Source organism: Puccinia triticina, chromosome 4A, assembly GCF_026914185.1.
Source record: "Puccinia triticina chromosome 4A, complete sequence".
Taxonomy (NCBI): domain Eukaryota; kingdom Fungi; phylum Basidiomycota; class Pucciniomycetes; order Pucciniales; family Pucciniaceae; genus Puccinia; species Puccinia triticina.
Window position 1 is genome coordinate 6,257,507 of NC_070561.1, and position 26,099 is coordinate 6,283,605.

The 26,099-nt window shown below is 49.0% G+C and overlaps 7 protein-coding genes across 7 annotated transcripts; 4 read left to right on the forward strand and 3 right to left on the reverse strand.

Annotated features, from left to right (window-relative positions):
* Positions 1-2,016: 2,016 nt before the first annotated feature.
* On the reverse strand, positions 2,017-3,063 carry PtA15_4A691 (uncharacterized protein; the record flags this gene model as incomplete). Its single annotated transcript, XM_053168600.1, has 5 exons — positions 2,017-2,041; positions 2,139-2,382; positions 2,489-2,632; positions 2,726-2,833; positions 2,907-3,063. The coding sequence occupies 5 exons, from the start codon at positions 3,061-3,063 to the stop codon at positions 2,017-2,019; spliced, it is 678 nt and encodes a 225-aa protein (XP_053019793.1).
* Positions 3,064-4,533: 1,470 nt separating this feature from the next.
* Positions 4,534-6,077, reverse strand: PtA15_4A692 (uncharacterized protein; the record flags this gene model as incomplete). Its single annotated transcript, XM_053168601.1, has 5 exons — positions 4,534-4,664; positions 4,749-4,915; positions 4,986-5,117; positions 5,185-5,256; positions 5,320-6,077. 5 exons carry the CDS (start codon positions 6,075-6,077, stop codon positions 4,534-4,536), a joined length of 1,260 nt encoding a protein of 419 aa, XP_053019794.1.
* Positions 6,078-6,512: 435 nt separating this feature from the next.
* On the forward strand, positions 6,513-7,037 carry PtA15_4A693 (uncharacterized protein; the record flags this gene model as incomplete). The annotated part of the gene is made up of 2 exons (XM_053168602.1): positions 6,513-6,525; positions 6,649-7,037. The coding sequence occupies 2 exons, from the start codon at positions 6,513-6,515 to the stop codon at positions 7,035-7,037; spliced, it is 402 nt and encodes a 133-aa protein (XP_053019795.1).
* Positions 7,038-8,539: 1,502 nt separating this feature from the next.
* On the forward strand, positions 8,540-9,282 carry PtA15_4A694 (uncharacterized protein; the record flags this gene model as incomplete). The annotated part of the gene is made up of 2 exons (XM_053168603.1): positions 8,540-8,901; positions 8,991-9,282. 2 exons carry the CDS (start codon positions 8,540-8,542, stop codon positions 9,280-9,282), a joined length of 654 nt encoding a protein of 217 aa, XP_053019796.1.
* Positions 9,283-11,915: 2,633 nt separating this feature from the next.
* Positions 11,916-12,658, forward strand: PtA15_4A695 (uncharacterized protein; the record flags this gene model as incomplete). The annotated part of the gene is made up of 2 exons (XM_053168604.1): positions 11,916-12,277; positions 12,457-12,658. The coding sequence occupies 2 exons, from the start codon at positions 11,916-11,918 to the stop codon at positions 12,656-12,658; spliced, it is 564 nt and encodes a 187-aa protein (XP_053019797.1).
* A 1,382-nt stretch (positions 12,659-14,040) lies between these two features.
* PtA15_4A696 (uncharacterized protein) lies at positions 14,041-14,783 on the forward strand (the record flags this gene model as incomplete). The annotated part of the gene is made up of 2 exons (XM_053168605.1): positions 14,041-14,406; positions 14,541-14,783. 2 exons carry the CDS (start codon positions 14,041-14,043, stop codon positions 14,781-14,783), a joined length of 609 nt encoding a protein of 202 aa, XP_053019798.1.
* Positions 14,784-16,429: 1,646 nt separating this feature from the next.
* On the reverse strand, positions 16,430-17,370 carry PtA15_4A697 (uncharacterized protein; the record flags this gene model as incomplete). Its single annotated transcript, XM_053168606.1, has 2 exons — positions 16,430-16,846; positions 16,924-17,370. The coding sequence occupies 2 exons, from the start codon at positions 17,368-17,370 to the stop codon at positions 16,430-16,432; spliced, it is 864 nt and encodes a 287-aa protein (XP_053019799.1).
* Positions 17,371-26,099: the final 8,729 nt, after the last annotated feature.

Here is a 26,099-nt window from a genome sequence, read left to right on the forward strand (position 1 = left end):
CCACATCTTTTTTACGCGGTGCTGTTAATTTACAGCTGGGAGATCAATACTTGAGATTTGCATGGAGTTCTGTTTACAAAGTGCCACCCTGAAAAAGGATGCCTTGTAAAATTGTACATAGGTAATTACATTCTTACTTTTACAGGGCTCTTTTCACATGGCCTCCCTTTGCAAGGTGACAAATCAGGCAGCCCCAGCGTAAAACTACACATAGCCCCCTCAAATGTACACTTCCACAGGGTCCTCACTTTACAGGGCCTTGTACCCTGTAAAAAGGACTTTGTAAAAATCATCTTCCCCATATTGAATTAATTTCTGACAAAGCACATGTTATATTTGTGAGGCTTTTACTCCAAAAATTTTGATACAATGAAGAGGGGACCAATCTTAAGAAGGCTAAGGATTGGAGTCAGGAGCTAGTTGATTGTTTTCAGCGTAAGGTGGTTCAAAGAACATTGGGCTGAGATTTGACACTGTAATTCAAACAGGAGGAGCAGACTTGATGAGTAAAAAATAGAGAGCCCCAGCAAGACCTAACAAGGGCTTACACAGATGGAAAAAGAACAGGACAGGACAGGTGAAAAGGAACAAAATCTCACTTGAGATGGATAGAACTGGGATTTTATAGCATCACAGATTGTGATGTAAATAAACAAAAGGAGAGATTGAGCAGAGATTTAGACTAGAATTCTGTGAATAGTATTTAGTTGAAAACATACATCTGCTCATTTTTTATCAAAAGTTTTACATTGTGTGAATTGAAATTGATGCTAGTTATGCCACAGGACAGTTGAACCATTTTTCCATGTGTGCTGGAAGTTGTGAATTTAACCAGATTTTGTGCAACTCAGTTGCAACACAATCAGCTTGTGCAACTGTTAGCCAACCATCCTGTGTTAGAGTTTTGTAAATAATAATCTGAGCAGAATTGAATTTTTTGTGGTTTGCTTCTTTTAGTGGAAAATTTAGTTGAGCCCAACCTAGGAGAGGCGGATGATCTTGAGTGTCCTTAAAGATTAAACTATAATACCATTCCAGAAGATGTTGGTGAGCTTCCTGTAACATTTTTTCCTGTTTTTTTGCATCCAGCTCCATATGAGGCAATTGTTGGAGATCATCTAAGCACAAGTACCCTCCGATCTTTTGTGCTCTGTTGACCAGGCGGTTTGCCGTTTCTTTGAATCCCAATTTGTTTGATTTTAATTGAATCTTGATATATGCATTATGATTTGAATTACGCCCATTGCTTGGTAAGTTGAGGTTGGGGTCCATGTGGTATTTAATCAAACTCTTTGTTGCAAATTGTATTTTTATTTTCAGCCAGTAGTAGTATTTTGTAGACTAAAACAATGCAAAGAACATAATGAAAATAAGATGAGTCACCAAAGAAATGTCACGACCTAAAGACAACCAAAAAGAAAAACACACTAACAGGATAAAGAAGTTATCTTTACTGAGAAACTGAACACGACGATGACGAGAACTTTGATAACAAGACAACAACTAGAAACAACAAAACTGAAGAAAACAAAAGGTTTTTGGTGAGTTTAATATAAAGAAAGATACATGATAGTGACTAGACAAAAACAAACGCTGAGACTCCAACTGTATGTTCTGATTAAACTCCTCCTGAAACGCTACTGTCTTCAGATTCTGGATCTAGAGTTGTTGGATCAAGATTAGTCGACGAGATGTGATTCTGTTTGACAGCTGTGATGTTTTCTCTTCTTTACCTGAACAATGATTCTCCTTTAATTCGGCCTTCTTGAGTCTTGAGGGATTGAAGCGTGAGAACGTCCCGAAAGTGACTCGATGGTAAAACGGAAACCAGGAAGGCGAGAAAAAAGATTTTCACAGAGCGCTCGAACTTCAAGTTGTACTCTCCACGTGTACACATGAAATTGAATATGCAAAACTAGTTTTCATCAAATTACACTCAACAGTCCAAAGGATAAATAGAAATGTGTTCCTCTTCAAGTTCCAAATTGGTTTGCTGTAAAAGCTCGGTTAATGCAACTATGTATTTTTTGCTCTTCTGGACCTGATAAGCTGTTTGCAATGCTATTCTGTTATTTTCAATATTCAGTTGGAGAGCTTCAGCTGCCTTTGCATTGTTGGCTTTCAGGTTGCGATTTAACTTTTTGGCTTGCACAAAAAGATAAGACAGTTTTGCGTTGTCTTTAGCTGCCTGAGGCTGAAGTTTCTTGAAAATTGGCTTGGCTTTGAATCGCAAAGATGGATTGCTTTTTTGCTTTCCAGTTTGATTTTCTGTGTGGGTGACACCCTCGGGTTTATCGTCTAGTGTAGCCAGCCAGATTTTTTTCATCTTTTGACGACCTTTGATAGACTTGGATCTTGTTTTCCAATGGCTGAGGCGTGTCCCTAGATGATGGTGAGCAAAATCAGTTTCGTCAGTTTGGGAGCCGCTTATTCTTGACAGAAAATATCTCCGGGACAATCGATCAGTAGTTTTGAAGACCTGTCTTACTTAAGGAACGCGGCTTGGTTGGAAATTTGAGTGCAGGCGGGGATTGATACAGGGATTGTTGAGGCGCTCCCAACCCTTTGAAGATTATAAGTTCTTTGAGCAAAGACTTTGAGGTTCGATGGGCATTGTTTACATTTTGAATACCTACATGTTTGAAAATAACCAGTCCATCAGGGTATAAACCGCTCGTCAGCAATCGTGACTATCGCCTTATTAACGAGTAGTATGCAAGCTGACCTTTCTCACCAACTGCACTACTTGTGCCCAAGCTCGAGGTTGGCTCTGGTCCGGGGATCTTGCGATTATTGTAAACGTCGGGAAAGTAGATGCCGGAGGATTCCAGTACTACAAAATGGAGCGCACACATCAATCATCTCCGATTACTTCCGTAACAAAACACAATGAGCATCTTGCCCACTCGGGATGGGGTAGTAGGGATCTCGGGCCCTCTTGCGAAAAGTGTCTGCCTCTGAGGATTGCATTTTTGAATGCCATGATGAATTGCAATCGGCTATTTCTCCAGGGTTTCGAACTCCTATCTCTAAATCCATGTCGGGATTGTTGGTTGGTAACATCGCATCCCTAGTTGCAGTTATCAATTTAAAACGGAGAAGAGCAACTCCACATAAGGTTCGTCGGGCAGAAATCATGCTAGTATTGTACGGATTGCGAGATTTATCAATTATTTTGGTTCCATTACACTACGGAAGACCACTAGAAGTAGAGGGCGGGCGGGCGACACAATCGTCTGGCCCTCTTGCGATGTTTCTCATTTTCTAAACTACTTAGAAGAACATTTTTGCATCATGCTGATCATATGTACACAACCAATGGCCCAATCCCGAATTGAATGTTTCAGGAAGGTGAACCCCTTCTGGTAAGTTCTGGTTACAGTTTTTTTCCCAAAACATGAAGCGGAATGTGTCTCAGTCCCCTCGCCCCAAATCAGCAGCCATGCTTGACCGGAAAAACGAATGAGATTCAAAATTTTCACTTGGCCTGTCCTCGTAGAAACCGCCGTATCATCAGATTCAAGAGGAACGGAAACTGCCTTCCGTAATCGTTTCTATGCCCTATTTTTGGTTCCTTCCGATGACCATTGTCGAACCGGCCATTGCAAGAAGTGTCATGTTGACCGGTGTTTCTGGTCACCCAGAAGACCAACTATACATCTTGATGCCCGGTTGTTGCGGGTATCTAAGAAGACTAAAGCTTGGTAACCGGTTGTTGCAGTCCTGAACCGGACTACCTCTATCGACCACCCTGTCCGCCAAACAAGCACTCCTCCGGAACACTGGAGCACTTCCCGTCACCTCAATTGCTTGATTTAGGGGGAGGGCTGGACCTTGTTTGAAAACTGGATCTTAAGCAATTTTCGTCAGCCAGTGAGGTTTAGCCTTTCCCTCTAGACCAAGCAATTTAGACGATGGGAAGTCTTTCATGGCTCGGTTATCGAGAGCGGTGTGTACTCATCTAAATCCTCGGTTTGCCCATGTCCGACCCCCGCAGGTCCGCCCGGTCAGGCGCGGAATTGTTTCGAGGCCCCAACATTGTAACTCAAACCTCTACATATGTTGATCGGAGGTCTAGGGCCGACCCTGCATGCCGAAGGGAAGCTTTCCAACGTCTCCTCCGAGTCCGAGGATGGGAGGTGCTCAGGCTGAGCACGGTGATTTTCTTATATATCGTCCGGAAGACTTTGTAAATACACCCAGAATTCTCGTTGCTGGGCGATAGGGTGTCGATTGAGGAAGGATTGGGCTGTAATGGGATACGGGGTTCTCAGAGCTGGGCGAAGGGAAAGTGATGAAGAAGACATCATTGAAGCTGATTGTTTTACAAGTGCACATGTCAGAGAGTAATGTAGTTTGTAATGAGGCAAAAAAAGCAGTGGGGCCGGAATTATGAGATTAAATACCCAGGAACATAGAACGACAGCTCCAGTAAACTAGCACGAGGGCTTATCAGTTCAAAAAAAAAGACAGACAGATATACCATTACAAGGTAGGGGAATCCGTCATACAGCAAGGAACTAATGCCGATGGTTAGTTAGGTGGCTGATTAAAAGGCGTTGGAGAAGAAAGAGAACAGATTTTGACTGTCGGGTCTTTGTCCAATCCCGCTGTAGCAAAGATAGAAGGGTCGGTTGGGTGGATAGAAAGCCCAATAGTCGAATCTAGAAAACGTCACAAAAAGAGCCGTCAATGCGGTGTGAATAGACATGATGATGTTGCAGAGGAGGAGGAGAGCACTCTACTACCTTGATGAAAGGGTTGTCTCAAGACGAGTTCAGCCGATTGTAAGTCCCAGACCCATAGACTCCCGTCTTCACTTCCCATCATCACCAAGTCCCTGCTGATTATATTTTGTGTGCCCAAGAGTTTGGTAGTGTTTGGGCGCGAAATCACCCTCGCAGGAATAGAGTATCTGAAAACAGGGTAGGATCAGTTGATCTGGTCGGTTGAAATCGCCAAATAGATAGTGAGGGAGACGCAACTTGATGTTTGAATGGCCTGTATACGATTTGACGACGGTGCCTTCTTTAGACCTGTAATCCCAAATCCTGACGGTCGAGTCGAGTGAGCAAGTGATCAGATAACGCGAATTGGGCGTAAAATTGATGCATGTCCTGTTTCGGAATGGGGCAGTCAGAATCCAAGTTCTGAGGGAAAGTGGAGGGAGACAAATAAGCTTACACAGGCGCATTAGTCTCTTGAGCTACCACCATAGTTTTTAAACATTGGCCACTCGTCGTATCCCACATCCGGCTGTTCAAGTCATAGTCAGTGTTAAGCAGCTTCTTCAAGAACTGAACGGGGAAAACGACTTACATCAAGCCGTCAAAGCTACCACTGACGATGACCGAGCCGTCGCGACTGAAGTCCAGACAGCTCACGACTTCGCTATGGCCGGGGAGGGTGCGCAAGAGTTTGCCGCCGAGGAAGTCCCAGACCTTGACGGTTTCGTCGAAGCTACCGGAGATCAAGAGGGTGCCGATCGGGTTGAATTTGACGCAATAGACGCAGTGGGAATGGCCGAGCAATTTCCGGATCGGTGTGGTTGTCGCTGTTGCTGGAGATTGCGAGGGCGCCCAGACATGGATCGCATGGTCGTCCGACCCGCTCACTAGATATTCCGAGTCGGGAGACCACGCCACGTCGTTGATTCCCTCCCTTCCCTCGGTGTCTTCGCCGTCCACTAACTTGGTCATAAACTCTACTTGCGCCAATCGATTGCTTGCTTTCTCCTCCTCGGGTAGGATAACGTGCCATATTAATATCACTCCGTCTGCACTCGAGCTCGAGAGCTTCGTCCCGTCGGGCGAGAAAGATACATTGGAGATCGATCTTCCATGGCCTTTCAAGGTATGAGTTACTGTTGCACAAGCCCTCTGTGAATCTGAAATTTGCGTTTTTGGTCCCTCTTCGGCATCGTCGTCGACTCTGCGGTTGTTTATGGACAGCTCCTGCGCCGACTGCTGTGGATCCTCTGGAACTCTGTCTTCCTTCCGGTCGTCTGGATCATTCTTGGTCGATAATGACAAAACGTCTATCGTCGAATTGGTATCTGGTAGGGGTAGCTCGGTCATATCGAATCTGTCAGTCGGCCCGCTCGAACACTCATCATCCTTCTCGAGTAGTATGTATTCCCTCGTCTTTGGTTGAAGATCTTTTCAGATTGCTCGTCCGGATGCGTCCTGCTTCGAAACGGGAGTGATTTCGTTTCCTTCACTCGCGTCTCGCCCAACAGGCTCCCGACGTCGCAACGTAGCCCAGCTGATCGAAAAAGGGGGCCACCTGCGTCGCTTTCGGGGTTTACAGCCGCTGGGACCCCTTCGGAGTCAAAAGGGTCTTTATGCTGGCCGGCAGCAATAACTATTCTGGAACACCTCCGAAGTCACCTTCGATCGCAATGCAGTTTGAAGGCCATCTGGTCTCTCGGTTGATATCCGCTCCCCTTCGCCAGCCTCCTGTGTGCAATTATCATTTCTATTGTCATGAAGCAAACGGGTATACTTCAAGGCATGGTTGGCAAAGGTCCAGTTGTCGTTCGAATCGCCGGATTCTGATTAAGACCCTTCCGCGCCGGCGGCGGGGCGGAATCCTATCCGAGCGGCATGCCAGTTTGATCTAAGATTCCAGTGTTCTGCAAGATATCAGTGTTCTACAAGATACCAGCGCTCTACAAGATACCAGCGCTCTACAAGATACTAGCGTTCTACAAGATCCTAGCTAAGCGTCGTAATCGGCCGGGTAAAAAATGGATCCGCGCCGGTCAGGTTCCGCATGACGATCGGCAGGCCGATCAAGAAGCAAAATCCGCGCGGCTGGCCCGCCAGATTGGCGTGTACCATAAGGTGGATGACCTTCCCAGGCCATCGCGCAAAAAATCCTCTGGGACGTGTACGTGTGTCCTGCAACCAATCGTCTTCAACATTTCGGCAACAGTACTAATTCAGCGATGGCAGACTGCGAGTCCCGGGAAACTCTCTCAATCTCAAGACGGCACTTTGGGAACTTGCGCTCAAATCAGTACCTCTGTCAGTTAATGACTCAGCGCGTCCTGGGTGAAGCTATCAATCTTTCCTATCATTACAAACCTTGAACAATTACATGCAAAATGCATGTCTTGTAAACAAGCAAATTGACCGAAGACCCGTCCAAACATAAAGACAGCATCATTAAATACCGTATCATTGTTTTTCTTTCGATGTATCCATTTATGGCAGCCTACCCGGATGCAGTATTGTTGAAATATTTATTTCCAACTTTTTCCTGCTTCTTTCAAATTAAACCACATCTCAGTGATTGCAAATGAATACAGTGAACTTCCATTTCACCCATTGAGAAATTTTAATCCGTGAAGGCTCGCCCTGGAGCGTCCCGAAAAGAAGAAAGTATCCTGGGTGCCATGCGCCTGACCTCGATGCCTTGGCGCGTGTTGAATTACACCGATCTTTGAGTACTTGGCCGTGAATCAGGATATAGCTTACCGGACCGCTGAGTACTTGGTCGTGAATAAGGAAAGAGCGTACCTACCGGACCGCGGCGCAAAAACAAACCACACATTTCATGTCGCAATTGCGTCCCTCCGCTGCGTTGCAGTCTTGGGACTTCCGGAGATGAAATTGTGCCAAGACAACTTGGGGGGCACCCTTTTCGTTGCCTTTTTGGATGATGATCCAACTTGAAATGATATGTGCACTTGAATCTCGAGACACTACGAGGTAAATATTTATTGGGCGTCTGAGTCCGCCGAGGTGCAGTGCCACCTCGTGCCAAAAGATGCGCCAGAAAATAATATTAAAGCAGCAGGTGCTAGCGGCGATGGCTGGTCTATCCTTACCAAGCTCTGGAATTGATGGCCTTTGTCCATGTTGACACTTGAGTTTAGGCATGACCCTGAAATAACTAGCCCGAACAGCCTTTCTGCGACCTAGAACGTCCGCGAGAGCTATCAGTATAAAATTTTGGTTGGAGTACTTAATTCTGACCCCTCTATTCTTGCCCAAATCAATATTTGGTGGCATTTGTATAGGAAGATGATCGAGATGGAACATGGCCCTGAAACAACTGGCCGCATCAGCCTTTCTGCGACATGGAACACACCCAAGGGCTAGCAACAGTGGATTTTGGGGTAGTGATTCCATTCTGTTTGAGCCAGAAATCATCCAATTTTCGGCCTGAGGAATTGATTGCAGGACGGCGAGAAGTAGAAAAAGTGTCTTCAAGACAAAGGGCCCAGTCGTTGGGCCGTTGACAGTTAGTTGTACGCGGCCCCTTTGAAAACCTTAAAACCTTAAAATGGCGCGACGATATGTGCTCTTTATTTGGTAGAGGCTCAGCACCAGTCTTTGACTCAACAGCAGCGCAATTCTTCTCATTTAATGCGGCTTCTTTCCCCCAGGGTAGGATCACCTGCTTCCCCCTCATCTCCAGGGAAGAACCACCACCCCAGAATCGCCAAATCCTTTCGCTCTCTCCATACCCACTTTCCACTCATCCTCTACCACTTCACCGCATCCATAAACACTCTCTAAAGCCCGAAAAAATGCCTTTGTTCAAGGGGAAGATGCGCGAGGAGGAGGACTCCGACTCGGACGAATCCTTTCACTGTTGCGGCAGGCCAGAAGACCTGCTTGAAGAATTCCGATCCTCGATGGAAATTCCCAAACCAGACGGGAATGAAGTATGTGTCCCCGACGAGCAAGAGTACTACCTCTACTCCGCTGGCCTTGACCGCCTCAATTCCCCCGGCAATGGACCCAAGCGCGGCTCATGTTCCTCAATCAACGCCATCCCCCGCTGCTCAACCGTCTATTCCTCTGATTCCGACCGCACTCGGATCGCAAGCCCTCTCCTTATCATCAAGACCGGCGATGCGGTCTTGCCATCCTCTTCACCCGAAATCAGGTGAGTGAAAAGATTGATCCTCCGGCCTTCCTGGCGCCTACTCCGCGACGAAAGATTCCACATACTAATCATTTCAACTTTTTATGCAGAGATATTCAAGTCCAATCCGCCCAACCTAGCGAGCCTGCCAAGCCAAAGAAGAAGCCAAAATGGAAGATCCTCGTCCGTCCGCCCCACAGCTTCCTCCGAATGGCTATCAGCCCAACCCAGGATCGCCCGCCAAGCCCTGAGCTTCCAAATGCCCAAGCCTCAGCTCCTCACGGCCCTCCACCATCAACTTCTTCTCTTCGTCGACGGGGACTGGTTTTCGCTCCGAGCAGCCTTCCTCAGGAACTCAAGGAATTGGCCGAGAATCAAGATTCAGATGGAAGTGGTACTTGAATAAACGGCCCACCTTATCTTTTTGTAATCCTTCATTATTCTCCCGGTTATTAGTATCATGTTACAACATTCTATCATTGAATATCTTGTTATGAATTTATTTTTGCGCTCCTTTACAGCACTCTGAAGCTGTCTCTTGTGTTAGCTTTCTCCTGTTTTATGTATCCATCTAATCTGTGTAGCTCGAAACAAATTATGGACCAATGAATGAAATGAAACCATGCAACGATCGTTCAATTTCAAAGTGATGTTGTCTTTGAAAAAAGACACATAAAGACCTTATGTCTGGATAATTTGATTGCGACTAGCTCAACGTAAACCAGGGTCAAGAACTTGCCATCTCCCTCACCCTTAACATTCCCCTGCCGTCAAGGACAAGACTGCGTAGAGCCAAGCTAAAACACAAATGAATTAAGGGATTTTAAAAATTGACCAACATTCATAACAAAGAAGCGGAAGAATTAATAGCCAAGGAAAAAACTTAAGTGAAACAAAGAGTTCCCGCATGATTTGATCTCACAGGAAGCGCAAGCAACCCCGGCACGTAGCGTCTTGGGCGCAAGCCTATCTGCAAGACAGAAAACCAGCGGAGCTCCTCTCCAGGCTCTCACTGAGAAAATTGTGTGATGCTTTCTTGAAAGATACCTGTGATTGTTTGAATTCCCTCCCAATCGGCAATCTGCAAGTCAATTGGCCCAGTGCCTCCTCTTTGACTTTTTCTTCCGATCACGAAATGAAAGAATTGCCACAACCCGCGCTGAACGGAGGAGACATAGCTTGTGAGTGGCGCAAGTTATAACCCCCAACGCGTTTGAGGCTACAGATCAAGACTTTTGCAAGGATGTTGAAGATTGAAAAGAGTAGCCAATTTTTGCTTCTTTTGATGTTTTCTCGGGCGCAGTGAGTGGGCATAAGTCTCATCTTTCAAAATAACTGAATACAATCAAGTGAATCATCGAGCAAACTTCAGGGTTGGTATAACCTGGTATTATTCTTACAGTATCCTCGCAACACAAGATGTCATTTGTCCACGACATCATTGTGGTTCAAAGGAGTGAACTGACACGCTATTATTTCCCCTCTTGATTTCTCTGCACTGTGGCGATATGCTACAAGGTAGATCATAATTAGGTGCATCGAAGCCCACCAAGGTGCGTATTGCCTTGGCCAAAGATGCGCCAAAGAAGACTATTGAATTCCCTCATGATGCAATTTGGTAGGAAGCGCAAGCAACCTAGATATACACTAGCTTTTTTCTGCACCCTTCTGTGTCACAAAAAAACCTCCAGGATCCCCTTTGATCTCTCACTGGGAGACTGGTGTTACGCTCTCTCAAAACATACACCTGATTGTTTTACTCTCCTTCACACCAGCGATATGAAAGGTGCTTGGCACAGGCCCTTCTCTTGTAATTTTTCTTCCGATCAAAAATTAAAAGAACTCTCCGAGAACCGGCGCTGAGCTGTCAAATTTAACAAAGAAGGAGAAATAGCTGAAAAGCAACACAAGTTACAGAGCAATACGCTTATCAGGTTATATACGGATCAAGGTCCATGTGAGGATGGATGTTGATGTGTGGAACCAGAGGAGGAATTATTTTGATAATTGAATAGTCAGAACATTTCAATCAGTCAAGTCTGACCAATGCACTGCAATGTCTAAGACACCGTCAATCCTTATACCCCGCGTCAGTTCAACCCGTTTGGTTGCTTTGATGGTTGTTTGTGGGCAGTGAATGGGCCTTAGTCAAAGAAAATCGAAATACATAACGCAGATCAAGTGGATTATATTCAAGCAAATTCACGTCTTAGTATTACCCGGTATGATCCTCAAAGCAGTGGCCCATATAGAATATGAGATTTGGTCACAACATCATTGTGCTGCTACTGGGGGGAGCATTTTTCTTCTCCTTCTTAGTCTCTCTGCACTAGGGAGAGGCGCTACGCGCCCGATTCAATAGGTGTATAAAAGTCCGCCAACGCAAAGTGCCTTTCCAAAGAATGCGCCGGATAAGAATATTGAAACAGCAAGTGCTAGCGGCAACATAATGTATTCACATGAGCCGCAACGGGAGGCAACTCGGTTATCCTTACTAAGCTTCACAACAAGTGTCATCTCTCAATACGCTCAAGTTTGGGCATGGCCCTGAAATAAATCGCTCAATAAGCATTTCTGCAACGTATGAAATCCCCAAGAGCTTGCAACAGCAGCTCCTGGGATGATGATTGAAATTGCTTTCAGCTGACAATCGACCAATGTTTGGTTCAATTGATTGAAAGAAGTACAGCCAGCAGTAGAACAATTCTCTACAAGTCTACAAGACAAAGGGCCCAGTCGTTGGGCCACTGGCAGTTATTTGTGCGCGGCCCCTTTGAAAACCTTAAAACCTTAAAATGGCGCGACGATATGTGCTCTTTATTTGGTAGAGGCTCAGCACCAGTCTTTGACTCAACAGCAGCGCAATTCTTCTCATTTAATGCGGCTTCTTTCCCCCAAGGTAGGATCACCTGCTTCCCCCTCATCTCCAGGGAAGAACCACCACCCCAGAGTCGCCAAATCCTTTCGCTCTCTCCATACCCACTTTCCACTCATCCTCTTCCACTTCACCGCATCCACAAATACTATTCGATAAAATGCCTCTTATCAAGGGGAAGATGCGCAAGGAGGAAGACTCCGACTCGGACGAATCCTTCCACTGCTGCGGAAGGCCAGAGGACCTCGTTGAAGATTGGCGATCCTCGATGGAAATTCCCAAGCCAGATGGGAATGAAGTACACGTCCCCGACGAGCAAGAGTACTACCTATACTCCGCTGGCCTTGACCGCCTCAATTCCCCCGACAATGGAACCAAGCGCGGCTCATGTTCCTCAATCCACGCCATCCCCCGCTGCTCAACCGTCTATTCCTCTGATTCCGACCGCACTCGGATCGCAAGCCCTCTCCTCATCATCAAGACCGGCGATGTGGTCTTGCCATCCCCTTCACCCGACATGAGGTGAGTAAAAGGATTGATCCTCCGGCCTTCCTGGCGCCTACTCCGCGACGAAAGATTCCAGATACTAATCATTTCAACTTTCTATGCAGAGATGTTCAAGTCCAATCCGCCCAGCCTAGCGAGCCAGCCAAGCCAAAGAAGAAGCCAAAATGGAAGATCCTCGTCCGTCCGCCCCACAGCTTCCTCCGAATGGCTGTCAGCCCAACACAGGATCGCCCGCCAAGCCCTGAGCTTCCAACTGCCCAAGCCTCAGCTCCTCACGGCCCTCTACCATCAGCTTCTTCTCTTCGTCGACGGGGACTGGTCTTCACTCCGAGCAGCCTCCCTCAGGAACTCAAGGAACTGGCCAAGACTCAAGATTCAGATGGAAGTGGTACTTGAAAAAGCTGCCCATCTTATTTTTATTTTTTTTTGCAATCTTCCATTATTCTCTCCCGGCTATCAGTGCCACCATTCTCTCCTTGGATAACTTGCTCTGATTTTTCATTACGCTTCTTTACATTCCCTGAAGATGTTCCTTGTATTAGCTTTCTCCTGTTTTATGTATCCATCAAATCTGTGTAGCTCAAAACAAATTATGGACCAATGAATGAAATAAAAACATGCAATGATCGTTCAATTTCAAAGTGATGTTGTCTTTGAATAAAGACAGATAAAGACCTTATGTCTGGATAATTTGATTGCAGCTAACTCAACGTAAACCAGTGCCAAGAGCTTGCCGTCTTCCTCACTGTTAATCATGATGCAATTTGGCAGGAAGCGCAATCAACCTAGATATATACTAGCTTCTTTCTGCACCCAGCTGTGTCACAAAAAAACCTCCGGGATCCCCTTTGATCTCTCACTGGGTGGGTAGTGAATGGGCCTTAGTCAAAAAAATCGAAATACATAACGCAGATCAAGTGGATTATATTCAAGCAAATTCACGTCTTAGTATTACCCGGTATGATCCTCAAAGCAGTGGCCCATATAGAATATGAGATTTGGTCACGACATCATTGTGCTGCTACTGGGGGGGAGCCCTTTTCTTCTCCTTCTTAGTCTCTCTGCACCAGGGAGAGGCGCTACGCGCCCGATTCAATAGGTGTACAAAAGTCCGCCAACGCAAAGTGCCTTTCCAAAGAATGCGCCGGATAAGAATATTGAAACAGCAAGTGCTAGCGGCAACATAATGTATTCACATGAGCCGCAACGGGAGGCAACTCGGTGATCCTTACTAAGCTTCACAACAAGTGTCATCTCTCAATACGCTCAAGTTTGGGCATGGCCCTGAAATAAATGGCTCAAGAAGCATTTCTGCAACGTAGGAAATCCCCAAGAGCTTGCAACAGCAGCTCCTGGGACGATGATTGAAATTTATTTCAGCTAGCAATCGACCAATGCTTGGTTCAATTAATTGAAAGAAGTACAGCCAGCAGTAGAATATTCTCTACAAGTCTACAAGACAAAGGGCCCAGTCGTTGGGCCACTGGCAGTTAGTTGTACGCGGCCCCTTTGAAAACCTTAAAACCTTAAAATGGCGCGACGATATGTGCTCTTTATTTGGTAGAGGCTCAGCACCAGTCTTTGACTCAACAGCAGCGCAATTCTTCTCATTTAATGCGGCTTCTTTCCCCCAGGGTAGGATCACCTGCTTCCCCCTCATCTCCAGGGAAGAACCACCACCCCAGAGTCGCCAAATCCTTTCGCTCTCTCCATACCCACTTTCCTCTCATCCTCTACCACTTCACCGCATCCATAAGCACTCTCTAAAGCCCGAAAAAATGCCTCTCATCAAGGGGAAGATGCGTCAGGAGGAGGATTCCGACTCGGACGAATCCTTCCACTGCTGCGGAAGGCCAGAGGACCTCGTCGAAGATTGGCGATCCTCGATGGAAGCTCCCAAGCCAGATGGGAATGAAGTACACGTCCCCGACGAGCAAGAGTACTACCTCTACTCCGCTGGCCTTGACCGCCTGAAATCCCCCGGCAATGGACCAAGCCGCGGCTCATGTTCCTCAATCCACGCCATCCCCCGCTGCTCAACCGTCTATTCCTCTGATTCCGACCGCACTCGGATCGCAAGCCCTCTCCTCATCATCAAGACCGGCGATGTGGTCTTGCCATCCTCTTCACCCGAAATTAGGCGAGTAAACAGATCGATCCTCCGGCCTTGCTGGCGCCTCCTTCACGATGAAAGCTTCCAGATACTAATCATTTCAGCTTTTTACGCAGAGATATTCAAGTCCAATCCGCCCAGCCTAGCGAGCCAGCCAAGCCAAAGAAGAAGCCCAAATGGAAGATCCTCATCCGTCCGCCCCACAGCTTCGTCCGAATGGCCATCAGCCCAACCCAGGATCGCCCGCCAAGCCCTGAGCTTCCAACTGCCCAAGCCTCAGCTCCTCACGGCCCTCCACCATCAGCTTCTTCTCTTCGTCGACGGGGACTGGTCTTCACTCCGAGCAGCCTCCCTCAGGAACTCAAGGAATTGGCCGAGACTCAAGATTCAGATGGAAGTGGCACTTGAATTAACAACCGGCTCTTTGTAATATTTTCTCACTCTCTTCCCGCCATCAATCTTGTATTAAACCATGCCACTCTTTTGTATTTCGTTTTTCTGTCCTGCTCTCCCTCACATCCATGTAGAGCTGTCACTCCCTTGTAGTGTTATCATATTTGCTCATTGGATCTGTGTAGCTTGATATAGCTTATGTACCATCAAATGCCTTCAGAAATAACACCAATCCTGTATTCCTTGAAACAACATTATCATTAAACACAAAGTAATTCAACGATTCATGCTAAGCTTTGAAATTGAAGTAACCAGCGTCCAAAACCCGTCCTATCTAACTTAGCTGTTGCCACTGATCATTTCATGGCGATGTCTTTTTCTTTCTTTAAGATTTGCTGGAGCACGTGTGATCCTCTAACGCTCATTTTGCCCACGGCCTCGCCTTCTACTTACCGCAGAACGTAATTTCCAACAAGAAGCCAGTCTAGCAGCTCGTCAAGAAAAGTATTGGTCCCATACTTCTGGATCATCAGTGGACGACAGGCCATCTATCCCAGCCAAGCAGCCATGCGGGCACGGTACTTCCCTACTGGTTGAGCTAGGTGCATTCTTTCCTGGCGACCAAGCTCCTGGTGTTGTAGCTTGACGAAGCCTCTTGATCAGAGCGTCTAGGGCCGATCATGTGTGCCGAAGGGACGGTTTCAAGTCCTCTCATCCCAGGAGGCGGCCTGTGTTTCACACACTCACCCAGCAAGAATCATGCTTCTCCGAGAGACTTTGTGCGGCCAGAATTCCAGTTGTTGGGCCACATTGCGTTGATTGAGAAAGGATTGCCTCGTGCTTTCAAAGCTTGTCGCACACCAGATATCTGTAGGTGAGTCATGAGATAGGACAGTATCCCTTACCCCCGGGCCGATCCGACAGACCGGTCCAAGGTGAAAGAGGAGAAAAGGACTCCTTCCTCTGTCTCGGGCCGGACTAGACGTATCGGCCGGAGAGGAGGAAGCTGATAGCTCCTCGGGGACCGATGTGATAGACCGGTCCGAGGGGAAGGATGAGAGAACTCCTGATCTCTCGTGTCGGTCCGACTCCGAGATGGCGAAGATTGAGTAGATGTAGGAACGATTAAAATCAATGATGAAAATGCCGAAATGGATGTGCAGATAACAACTGCGATGGGAGATGTTTTTGGCCTCCGGGGATGCCAGACATGGGATAGCGACCCAATTTAAGCAACCCCATGGAGGTCGAGCTTAAAAGTCCCTGAGAGCCCCGAAAGAACAGCCAGGAGCCTGAGGGCTGTTCTTTCGGGGCTCTCAGGATCTCTGTCTCACAACGGGTGGTCGGGGGAGGGACTGGTGTTATGTACATAAGCGGGACAAACTGATAATCAGTCCGAGAGCACAAGCCGACATCTTCATTTCCTTTAATCAACATGTACCAATAATCAAATCTGGGCCATCGTAGTTTTAACAAATATCAGGCGAATCAAGTGATGTTACATGTGACGATCTGTGCAGGCATGGTATCGCATCATTTTTTTTCGGGGGGGGGGGGGGGGGTAATTGTAGCAAAGAAATGGTGGATGATTGTAAACAATATCACAGGACCACTGAAGTCGTGAGCTGGGAAATCGAGATGGCAGAAGACAAGCTGAGAGGTTAGCTAGCGGCTTCGAGAGCCACTCGACGGTTGACTTGGGAGGCACCTGCGTGCAGGAGGATAGCGGGGCCGACGGAGAAGCCGAGATCTTTCATCTCGTCGACGGACAAGTGGTTAAAGACCGTCCAATGGTGCACTCGATGGATCACGATCAGCTGTCGTGTGTGTTTATCGTCGAGCGGGATGTGGCAGATTTTGAGGAAGGCTTCCATCTCCAGGCTGTTTGGGTCCAACTTTGGAGCGTCCTGACTTAGTCTCGGTCGTTTGATGGAGGGGTGCGATGGGTCTCCGGAGCTGGACAATGTCCGTGGGACCGCACTGTGGCCAGCGCTGCTCGACTGCAGTTCGCCGGGCGTCACACTTTCTTGGACGGTAGTACTCTGTGATCCCGTTGCTTCCTTCCCGCTTATTGGGGACTGGGGCAACGGTGGGTTGCAGAGTTTCGATTGAATAAGCATCATTAGCGAACCTGTAGAAGCTAGGAAGAACTCACACTTGCAGGAGTTCCGCTGTTGGATGTCTCTTCGGGCTTGGCCATTGTGATCTTGATAATTGGGCTCGGGGGCACTTGGGGGAAGGAGCTGTTGCGGGAGGCAGAGGAGCGCTCTTCTCGAGCCATAAAGGCCTGGAAACTAGCCTCGTCGGTGACCACGAATCGAGCCAAGGAGGAGTCGATGGGATTGCTGGGGCAGCAGCGCCACTCGATCTTCTTCTCGGCGTCTGCAGACCTCAGGAGGCGCACGGTGTGCGCATCCAGAGCCATGGCCCGGAATATTCCCGCCTTGAATCGGTCGAACGGGAGGCCCTTCGGCAGGAGGCACCCCAAGTTCGGCGTGTCGGCCGAGCTGATGTGTTTGTAGGTTCGAGGAGCGGTCTCGACCCACAGAGAGTACGACAGCTCGAAACAGAGGCGAGAAGGATCGGGGGCGTTTCCAGCCATGCTGGCTCGGGCGGGATAGGGCCTGGGCGGGTGGCTGGGCGCGGTCAGGTCGGAGGGGAGCAGGTTTTCTTCCTGGCGACTGGCGGAGCAGCTCGAGACAGCCACAAGAGTACGCTCGGCCGAGGAGGATATTTCAGGGCGGATATGTTGTATCGTTCGACGTCAATCATACAGGGTTTAGCCCCCGCCGAGACATCCGGCCCAGACTCACCGGCACGGGAGACTAGGCAGTCAGAGACAAGGACGATGAGATTTCAAACTCATGTCAAATATCCCGCAAGAGATGGCAAGTACACGGCAGTTGCGCGGATTAAGGTTTCGCCCGTCAAAACTGCCGTCAAAGACAAAACACCCGCCTGATTGACCGCCCACCTGTCGGCCTCCGGTCAGCCGTCAAACTGCCAGCCAAATTAACAGCCGAACAGCCGGCACTTGACTTCAGGTAAGTTTAACATAACTTGCCTGGGGTCGGTTGGCCGACGAACGCGCTTGACCTGACAACAGCCGGTGGGAACAGTGGCAAGATGCCGGCCTCCAGGCTAACCCCAAAAAAAGGGCAGAGGGCCAAGACAAAGTCCGCCCATCAGAGGGACACGTCACCCTCGGCCCTCTCATTTTTTCCAAGTCCGCTCATCGGATCACCGCCACCCTCCATCTGCCCCACCCTCACCAACCCACATCCTCAGATGTGTCCCTCTGCCCCTGCCTCCTCCTTGCCCGGCCCACACCCCATCCACAGCACGCCCACCTCCACATCACATCCTCCATCAAGCTCCGCACCTTGCTCGGCTCTCACATCCTCCATCGAGCTCCGCACCTCGCTCGGCTCCATCGGCTCCTTCCGAGCCACGTTCAACTATCGCTCCTCCTCGTCTTCCTCCTCGCCTGCTTGCTTCTGAGCTTATTTTTACTATTGGTTGATCTTTCCAACCACAGGGAACGTTGCGAGGACCCGCCAAGATTTGTGCGGTCACTGATGGCCAGGCCTTTTCTTCTCATCACGGCCTCCAAGCTGAGGGAACACCGCACCAGCCAACCACGCCAAGCCCATGATGAGCCCATCCCGCCGGCTGAGTTCAAGCAGCACTTCGGCTCTGTTATCGGTTGGTCCTCGAGAACTGGGTGGTGTGGCTGAGAGACCGAGAGGCTGATGCTCCTCATTTGCTTCTCCCCCGCAGAGTTGTCAAGCAAGGCATTGGGCAGCTCGATCGTTGCCGTCTCCATAAAGGGTGATCATCGAGCTCGGCGTTCCCTCAGGCACGATTGTTGGGTTCGACATCAACACGACCCTCTTTAGTGGCAACGAAGCGACGGCCTGCTCGGTCTATGGCCTCGACAGACTCAGCCCTGCCCCGGACTCGCCGGATGATGCTCAGGTGTGCCCTCCGCGTATAAATAAGTATGGGGACAAACCGCCGCAGGCAGAGTTGTTGGCGCTCCTGGAAAGAGAAGCCGCACTCTCCCTCTAGCTCGGTATCAAATTGATTTTTCTCTCCCATTTCCCTCTTGCCATTTATTCATAGAAAAAGCTGAAAAAAAACATAGAAGAGCCAAAAAAAGAACAAAAGCGATGTAAAAAAACCATAAAAACCAAAAAAAGTGCCCTGGCGGCCATAAAAACTTTTTGAGAGTGCCATGCGAGTCGACCCAACAAACTGGGTCAAACCTGCGTGATTAGCGGGCAAATCGCCGGTGATTTGTGGTCAAAGGGCGGTCAAAAAGCCCTGACCGGTTTTTGTAGGGTCTCGGGTTGGACGGCGAGTTGCCGGATGGGTCAAGGTGCCCTATGTTTCGCCAGCGCGTTCTCTGATTGCGCATTGGCGGGGGTGCCGCCAAGTTCGGCGGTCCGCTTGACAGTTGACAGGAGGCCGGCATGTGAACGGTCATGAATGGCTGGGGCGCGTCCGTCAAATTGACGGCCAAACTTTGGGCGCTTTGGCGGCGATGTGCAACTGCCGTGTAGCAGACTGTTGTTCCGTTCAAGTCTCAAGAAGGGGCTATAAAAGAAGCTCTTCATCTCGCCTATCATCACCCACCCTGGAGAACCTGCAACGGATGCATTTTGGATAAGCAGACGGCGCATTTTTCTTTTTCTTTTGATGCATCACTGCAGGATCTATCTACTCACTTTGCGTATTGTGCCGACCGGTCTCCTTTGGAGGGTCTCTGGGGATATTGTCCCCCCCCCCCCCAATGAAAGAAGAACTTGGTTCTCTTTCCACTCTCCCTGATTCTTCAAGAGACGCCTCAAGCGTTACACAGTCCTGAAACATGATAACATTTCAATATCGCTGAATTAAAAACTGAATCAAAAGCAGCAAGTGTATGTATTAGGCTGGAGTTGAACGCGTCTGATCTGAGATGCCTTTGAGGCGTGTTCAAGCACACCAATTTTGCACTCAACCGTGGATAAGGAAAGAGTGTGCCGGTACAAAATCAGGCCATCTCCTTCATGTTGTAATGCCAGTCATCTTCTCCTTCTTGGTCTTGATTCAATCTTCAATTTCTTTGTTGTGGGGCGTCTGAGATGGATGTCACATGGAGCCCTGTAGATTAATTATCAATTGTACATTTTCATTGCCCTCAAATTGAATACCATTACACGGCAGTTGCACATATTAAAGTTTTGGTTGGCAAATTGACGTGAGTGGCCAAGTATCGGTCGGCTCAACTGGTCAGCTACCAGCCCCCGCGTCAGCCGTCAAATTGACAGCCAAATAGCCAGCCCACCCACCAGCACTTGAATTCAGGCAACTTATTGTTAACTTTATGTTAACTTGCCTGCTGTAAGGCTCAGCCCTAACCTGCCCCAAAACGGCAGAGGTGGCCGGGTGTACCAAGTCCACTCATCGGAGGGACACGTCACCCTTGGTCCTCACTCATTTTTCAAAGTCCGCTCATCGGAGCACACGTCACCCTCCACACCTCCAGAGTCCAGACTCCACCCTCATCCATTCGAAAAAACCATGAGCTCATCACTGGCTGGAATATCCCACTTCCACCACCACTACTACTAATGCTGTTTCTAATCACTCAAGACTCAATCGGCCCGCCTTGTTGAGGAGATTTAATAGCATCATGAACGGTATCAGGGAAAAATCTTTTCTTGAAACGCATGCGTAAGTTCTGACCATATATTAATTAGCCCTCCATATTTAAGCTGACTGAATTCCTTGCTTCAGACAAGCTTGTTGCGATTGGGACCTCTTTCCAGACAACGTGATGTTTTCAGATATCCCCGCCGAACTGATTTGACTACCCAGCGCGCTTGAGATCAATATAGAAGCGCAATCAATTCTCACCCAACTTGGGGCCAATCCCTCTAACAAGGAAATAGCCGCACTTCTCAACAGAGAAGCAGCCCTTACCAAGTAGCATGGTTTTCCCCTTTTCATTCGTGTCGCTTTGTTTTTTCCATCTCTCTCTCTCTTTGCCGCTCTCGGTTCTCTTCCCAGTCTCTGTTCTCTTCCCACTCTTGATTCTCTTCCCAGATCATTATTTGTAAACCAAAAAAAAAAAAAAAGGCATAAAAACAAAAGAGAAAAAAAAAACATCAAAACATGCAACACAAACCAAAAAAAGTGCCCTGGTGGCCGCCAATTTTTGTCCTGAGTGAATCGTGGGTTGCGGCGGTTGTTTGCCGTCAAACGGTGGACAAAAGTGCCTGCCCGCATTTGTGAACAGGCTTGGGGTTGACGTCAAGTTCCCGCTCGGGTCGGCGGGCCGGAAGGTTTGCCAACTGTTTGCCCGACTGCTCTCTGGTTGTCAGCTGGCAAGAAAAACCCTTCTACCCCTTAGATTGCCAGATCAGCTTTTACTACACCATCTGCACTCCTTACAAGTTTCACATCTGTTTCACTTTCATTTCCCTTGTTATTGACATGTGATTTATGCTTCTACCTAGTGATACTTGTAGATGGAAGCTCATAAGTTGTAATTGCTGGATTCTATTGTTCCCCAGACTTTCAGAAGAGAAGAACATAATAAACATCTTTTATTCATTCCTATTTATTTGAAGATACATCAACACATCACTACTTCAAATAGCCAGTTTCCCTCATATCAACAAATCACTGTCCGGAAACTCAAGCCTGACTGTCTCAAATACTTATCACCGGCTGGGCGTAAACTCTTTGGATCAGATTCAACCCCATATACAACTTGGAGCAACTGGATTATCCCAGTAAACTTCCATCAAGTGGATTCACATCTTCCCCGGAGTAACCCACCGCTGACACTGGTGGGCGGGCTGACAATTCGGCCGTCAATTTGACGGCTGACGCAGGGGCTGTTTTTTTCCGGTCAACAATGGCTGAGGGGGGACCCTCAATTTGACGGCCAAACTTGCGGCGCTTTTGACCGCGCTATGCAACCGCCGTGTAGACACCATCGCCATTAAACATGATTGAACTAGCACTGTTCACGTAAGAAATCTATGACCATGTGAGAGATATACACCAGCATACTTTCCCAGCCAAATTGGCTGGCACAATGGGATAAACTTTATTTCAATCTTGCTGATGTTTAGCTTAAGTGAACAGTGCTACTGTATGTAGCTTTCTCATTACCAGCCCACACCAGGAAAAATCAGTAGTCACTAGATGACAACTGACATGACACCTGCTCCAGCTGGCTATCCAGCCTCTAGTGCAATTTTCACGAGCTGATCCTCAGCTTTGTCCCAGGCACAGCTGCCTCCAGTCTTGGCACAGGACAAGCCACTGCTCAGCCTTTGCCTGAGCAAGAACGGGCATTGATAAATGCACACCTGTCCTCCGGGGGCACGCCCACGACCACGCCCTTCGAACAGGGCGTGTGGGACCGCGCACCCTTTATCAAGGGCGTGCACGCCCCCACATAGGCGTGCACAAGCGTGCACCGTGCCTGCTCGCCGAGAGCCCCTCGGTGGGCAGGCGCAAGTACATATACCTGCTCGCCGAGAGCCCCTCGGCGGGTATGGTGTATGTATCCCTGCTCGCCGACAAGGATAACTCTCGGCGAGCAGGTATACAAACACCTGCCCGCCGAGCCTGCTCACCGAGAGCCCCTCGGCGGGCAGGTGCATCTATACCTGCTCGCCGAGAGAAATCCTTGGCGAGCAGGCATACAGATCCCACCTCGCCGAGAGCCTCTCGGCGAGCAGGTATACATATACCTGCCCACCAAGCCTGCTCACCAAGAGCCCCTCGGCGGGCAGGTGCATTTATACCTGCTCGCCGAGAGAAATCCTCGGCGAGCAGGCATACATATCCCACCTCGCCAAGAGCCTCTCGGCGAGCAGGTATAGTTGAACCTGCCCGCCGAGGGGCTCTTGGCGAGAAGGTATACTTGAACCTGCCCGCCGAGGGGCTCTTGGCGAGCAGGCTCGGCGGGCAGGTGTTTGTATACCTGCTCGCCGAGAGTCATCCTTCTCGGCGAGCAGGCAAGGCTCTCGGCGAGCGGGGATATGTATGCCTGCTCGCCGAGAGGTGTATGCCTGCTCGCCGAGGATTTCTCTCGGCGAGCAGGTATACATGCACCTGCCCGCCGAGCCTGCTCACCAAGAGCCTCTCCGCGGGCAGGTGCAAGTATACCTGCTCGCCGAGAGGCTCTTGGCGAGGTGGGATATGTATGCCTGCTCGCCGAGGATTTCTCTCGGCGAGCAGGTATAAATGCACCTGCCCGCCGAGGGGCTCTCGGTGAGCAGGCTCGGTGGGCAGGTGTATGTATACCTGCTCGCCGAGAGGCTCTCGGCGAGGTGGGATCTGTATGCCTGCTCGCCGAGGATTTCTCTGCGCGAGCAGGTATACATGCACCTGCCCGCCGAGGGGCTCTCGGTGAGCAGGCTCGGCGGGTAGGTGTTTGTATACCTGCTCGCCGAGAGTTATCCTTCTCGGCGAGCAGGCAAGGCTCTCGGCGAGCAGGTGCATGTATACCTGCTCTCCGAGAGGCTCTCGGCGAGCAGGTGCATGTATACCTGCTCTCCGAGAGGCTCTCGGCGAGGTGGTATCTGTAACTGCCCGCCGAGGGGCTCTCGGCGAGCAGGTATACTTGCATCTGCCCGCCGAGGAGCTCCCGACGAGCCATGGTGCACGCCCGTGAACGCCCATGTGGGGGCGTGCACGCCCTCGCACGCCCATACAGGGGTGTGCATGCCCTTTCGCCCTTTATCAAGGGTGTGCGGTCCCACACGCCCTTTTCAAAGGGCGTGGGCGAGGGCTTGCCTCCGGGGGACGGGTGTGTGTCTATCAACACCCGTTCTTGCTCAGGCAAAGGCTGAGCAGTGGCTTGTCCTGTGCCAAGACTGAGGGGCAGCTGGGCCTGGGCCAAGGCTGAGCAGCAGCTTTGCCTGGGACAAAGCTGAGGAGCAGCTTGTGAAAATTGCAAGCTAGAGGCTTCAGCTGTGCCAAAATGGGCACTGAGCTGTGTGCCAGCCAGCCCTGAACTAGCAGATGGAGTAGCTTTGGAGCTGAAACCAGAGCTGTGTTATGTCAGTTGTCATCAACTGACTACTTTTTTTTCCTGGTGCCAGCGCTGGACTGTTGCTGCTGAAAACGAATAAGGAGAGGTTTCTGATGACCAACAGCTACAGCTCAACACGCGCGTCAGGTTACTGCTTGAGGGTATGAGGATGTGGAAACTTGGAACAACACGAGCCATTGCTCATTACTTTCAGCACCAAAGAGCCAGCACCTCCGGATGTTTCGCAAGGGTGAGATACTGACACTCCCCTGGTAAAAGATCATATCAAGTCAATACATCATCTGACTTCACATGAGGGGCAGGTTTTCTTTCCCCCTTTGGATTCCCATCAAAAATGAGATCGTATGCGCAGCTTTAGTCTGCGCGGCGGGGAGACTCGACGCCGGAGAGATTCTGCATCTTCATTGGAGCCCGCAAAGCTGCTGTACCATCTGGGGCCAATAGATGTGCCGGAGAAGATAAATAAAAGTAGAAATTCTTGGCGGAAATATAACACATTTAGAGGTGCCATAACGGCCATTTCAACCGGGTTTTTGTTAGCTGTAGTGCAGATTTCATTGCAGACTATCGTTCCGCAAGCTCAATACTTTGTGGAATTGGTCCATAATGCTTGAGTTTGGACACCACCTTAAATGCAACTAGTCTGAGGAGTCTGTCTAATCCGCAGAACATTCCTTTCAAGCTACCAATCGAAATAGCTGATGCGGTGAATCAGATCTCTTCAATAACCTAGCAACTCGCCAATATTTGACAGGATAAATCAAGAGAATTACAGCCAGCAGTAAAAAAAAAGTCCATTCAAGACAAAGGGACCAGCTGTTGGGCCGTTGGTAGTTGATTGTGTGCGCGCTGTTTTTTTTTTGACCTCAAAATACTTAATAAACGGCGGCAATTTGCGCTCTTCATTTGGCAGAGGCTGAGCACTCAGTTTTTGACCCTGCTGCACCGTGATTCTTCTGGGAGGCAGATTTATTGGGTGTAGACAAGTCCGCTCAGGTGGAGTGCCTTACCAATAGATGCGCCGAAGAGGGATGTTCCAGTAGCAAGTTCTGGCGGCGAGGTGATGTATTTACATGAGCCGCAACGGGAGGCAGCCGGCCTTTCTTAACAAGCTTCATAGCTGGTGGCATCTTTCCATCGCTCGAGTGTGGGCATGACTCTGAGATAAATGGCCCCAGAAGCCTTTCTGCCACAGAGAACATCCCTTAAATGCTGAGCACTCAGTCTCTGACTCTACAGCAGCGCGATTCTTCTCATTTAACGCGACTTCTTTCCCTCAGGGGAAGATTGCTTACTTCCCCCTCATCTCCAGGGACGAACCACACAACCTAGAATCACCAAATCATTTAGGTGTCTTAACAGCCACTTGAAGCTCTTCTCTGCCGCTTCAACACATCCATAGATAGTATTTAAATCTCAACGAAATGCCTTTGATGAAGGGGAAGATGCGCCAGGAGGAAGACTCCGACCTGGACGAATCTTTCCACTGCTGCTGAAGGCCAGAAGACCTCGTTGAAGATTGGCGATCCTCGATGGAAGCTCCCACACCACATGGGAATGAAGTGCGCGTCCCTGACGATCAAGAGTACTACCTCTACTCCGCTGGCCTTGACCGCCTGAAATCCCCCGGCACTGGACCAAACCGCGGCGCATGTCCATCAATTCACGCCATCTCACGCTGCTCAACTGTCTATTCCTCTGATTCCGACCGTACTCGGGTCGCAAGCCCTCTCCTTATCATCAAGACAGGCGATGTGGTCTTGCCATCCCCTTCAACCAACATCAGGTGAGTGAAAAGATTGGTCCTCCGGCCTTCCTGGCGCCTACTCCACGATGAAAGCTTCCAGATACTTATCATTTCAATTTTCTATGCAGAGATATTCAAGTCCAATCAGGCCAACCTAGCGAGCCTCCCAAGCCAAAGAAGAAGCAAAACCAATCTTTTTTTTATCTTCCACGTTTTCATTGAATAAAGAGTACATGACTGGTGAATTTGATTGCGCTGAACTTCAATCCACCCGAGACCCAAAGCCTGTCATCTCTCCCACTGTCGAAATTCTCGTGCAAACTCATCGCACAAGCTGACAATCTCAGGCGGGAAGTATTCCCCAGTATTCTCAATCATTTCCATCCAGGGAAGAATTCTCTTGTAATCTATTGCCAGCGGCTAAATACCGCCGGGTAAGTTATGTTTTGATTCTAGGAGGACTCAGTCAGGTCTCCCAGTTGACTGTTGAACAGGGGTATTGATGGGCCAATCAAGACAA